The sequence below is a fragment of the Cyprinodon variegatus genome, unplaced genomic scaffold (genome assembly GCF_000732505.1).
Source record: "Cyprinodon variegatus isolate N-32 unplaced genomic scaffold, C_variegatus-1.0 Scaffold330, whole genome shotgun sequence".
NCBI lineage: Eukaryota > Metazoa > Chordata > Actinopteri > Cyprinodontiformes > Cyprinodontidae > Cyprinodon > Cyprinodon variegatus.
Window position 1 is genome coordinate 756,445 of NW_015150783.1, and position 2,201 is coordinate 758,645.

The following is a 2,201-nucleotide window of genomic DNA, read 5'->3' on the forward strand; positions in this document are numbered from 1 at the left end:
GGAAGGAAGGAAGGAAGGAAGGAAGGAAGGAAGGAAGGAAGGAAGGAAGGAAGGAAGGAAGGAAGGAAGGAAGGGTTCGATTTTAAAGGCTGCATCCTCCAAGGACTCTAATTCAATGCTTTTAATGCTCTTAGAAATAAATTTAATGCCATCAACAAGTAACCATGATATATATAAATATATAAAACACGGCAAAAAAAATTTTAGAATTTTTTTTTTTTTTATAAAGTATTTTAAATGCCACTATAATCAATTAAGGTCAATTAAGGCCTTAATTTAAAAAATAATAATTTTATTACTTGTAATGATTTTTTAAAGACCCGCAGAAACCCTGTATCTGCACTGGATCCTTCCAAGTCTTTGAAAATACATTAAAACAACTATTTTATTATATTGATTTCAGATGGAACTATTCACATATTCGTATTATATTAAAATGCACTTCCAATATTCACCATTGTTCAGTGCCTTTTACCTTTTTCCTCTGATCACGGAGCAGCTGGCGTGTTTTGACTCGCAATGAATAATGGGATACCCAAGGCTACGGAGGATACAGCTGACACAAAAAGAAGGCTGCATTTGTCGCTTGCATAATGAGGCGTCTTCTAATCTCACCAGACCTCGGCGCCGCACTATGACGTAATCGGCCTATGAATCTGGCCTTCGAAGGACGCAGCCCCTGAATTCCAATTCAGCCTAAATTTAATCCCAGACTGTACTTCTTGTCTCATTTAAAGAGTTTCCATTTATGCGCCTTTGTTTTCTCTGAAGCCAACTGTTGGGTTTATTCAATGATGATTATAAAGTTAATGTGTGTGTATATAAAAGATTGAGGAAATGAGATGCTTTACATGTTTACTGCAAACTGTCAGGCAACGGTGGTGGAAAATTACTGATGTTTGTGCAAGGCTAATCACAGTTATCAGGAGACCACTCTGTTCTGTGAATTAATCAGAGGAGCATTTTGTCCTATGACCTGATCAATTGCCTTGTCAGAAGAACACTCTATTTTGTAACCCACCCCATGTGTTATGATCTGCTAATAAAAAGGCTTCTGCAGAGGAAGTCAGTCAGAGAGTAGTGAGTTAGGTGTAACTCTCTCCTTCTGCAGAAGCTGTTAAAAATCCCTCTTCTGTGTGGACTCAGTTCCTCTTTTACGAACCTACATGTTTGAACCCAACACCAACATTCTCTGCTTCTCTGGTATCAAACCCACTCAGACATTCGGGCTGATAATGAGCTCTGTTCAGTTTTACTGTCAGCAGCATCTTTGAAGAGCAGGAGACCCTGCTGAAGCTGATCACGATCCTTAACATCGATCATTATACATCCTCCTAATACAAGGCTATGAATGCAGATGAAAATCCTCGTGAAAAACAAGGAAACACTGATAAAATAAAGGATCCTATTTTCCATTTACTCTTTCCTTTCTTCTTTGTTAACAGATTCAGTTTGTCTCTTATGTCTGTTTCTGGATTTTCTCTGCTACTTGGTCACCTGCTTCTCTTGGCCTCCATCTCTCATCTTAACTTTTGTTTAGTTCTCATGTGATCAACCTGAAATGATGACAGGTGCAGCTGCTGAGCTGTGATTGGACAGTTGCTGTTTACCTTCACCTTAAACAATGTTTATACTCACGTCAACCAGGGACAGGAAGCGACTAAATTTCTCATCTTTTCTCAGAATCTCTCCGATTGTGAGGTCAGCAAACTAGAAATAAAAACAGGAAATGATCCATTACCTTAAAAAGTGAGGCAGAGATGCTGCTGGGCGGCTCTGGTTCCGTTAAACTGACCTGTTCGTCCCTGGATGAGCTTCCGGGAAGGCTGCTGGTGATTGGCCGGTCGATGATGTGGATGATGCCATTGGCTGCTGGCAGGTCTGCCTGGATGATCGAGTATGGCTTGGTGGGATCGTTCATCAGGATGAACTTCTGCAGAGACAAACACAAAATAATGTCTTCCTTTTCATGATCGTCCTTCAGGACCCCTGACCCTGTTTCTTATATAAAAGGTTTTAAATTGTAAAACTTACTTCATATGTTTTGATTTTAAATGATAATATTACTTATTGAACATAATGAGGTTTCAATATAATTCAATTCAGTTTATTTCTATAGCGCCAATTCACAACACAAGTCATCTCAAGGCACTTTTTAGTTCACCAGGTCATAGTCAAATCATTCAAAGTTTTCTATCTAA

The 2,201-nt window shown here is 38.9% G+C and overlaps 1 protein-coding gene across 1 annotated transcript in view; it reads right to left on the reverse strand.

Annotated features, from left to right (window-relative positions):
• Positions 1–2,201, reverse strand: part of stab1 (stabilin 1) — a 163,052-nt gene that overhangs the window by 134,073 nt on the left and 26,778 nt on the right. Inside the window, exons 13-14 of the mRNA XM_015385033.1 lie at positions 1,796–1,933; positions 1,639–1,710 (exon numbers count right to left, since the gene is read on the reverse strand). Coding sequence (XP_015240519.1) covers positions 1,639–1,710; positions 1,796–1,933 — 210 coding nt within the window. The remainder of the gene's footprint in view (positions 1–1,638; positions 1,711–1,795; positions 1,934–2,201) is intronic.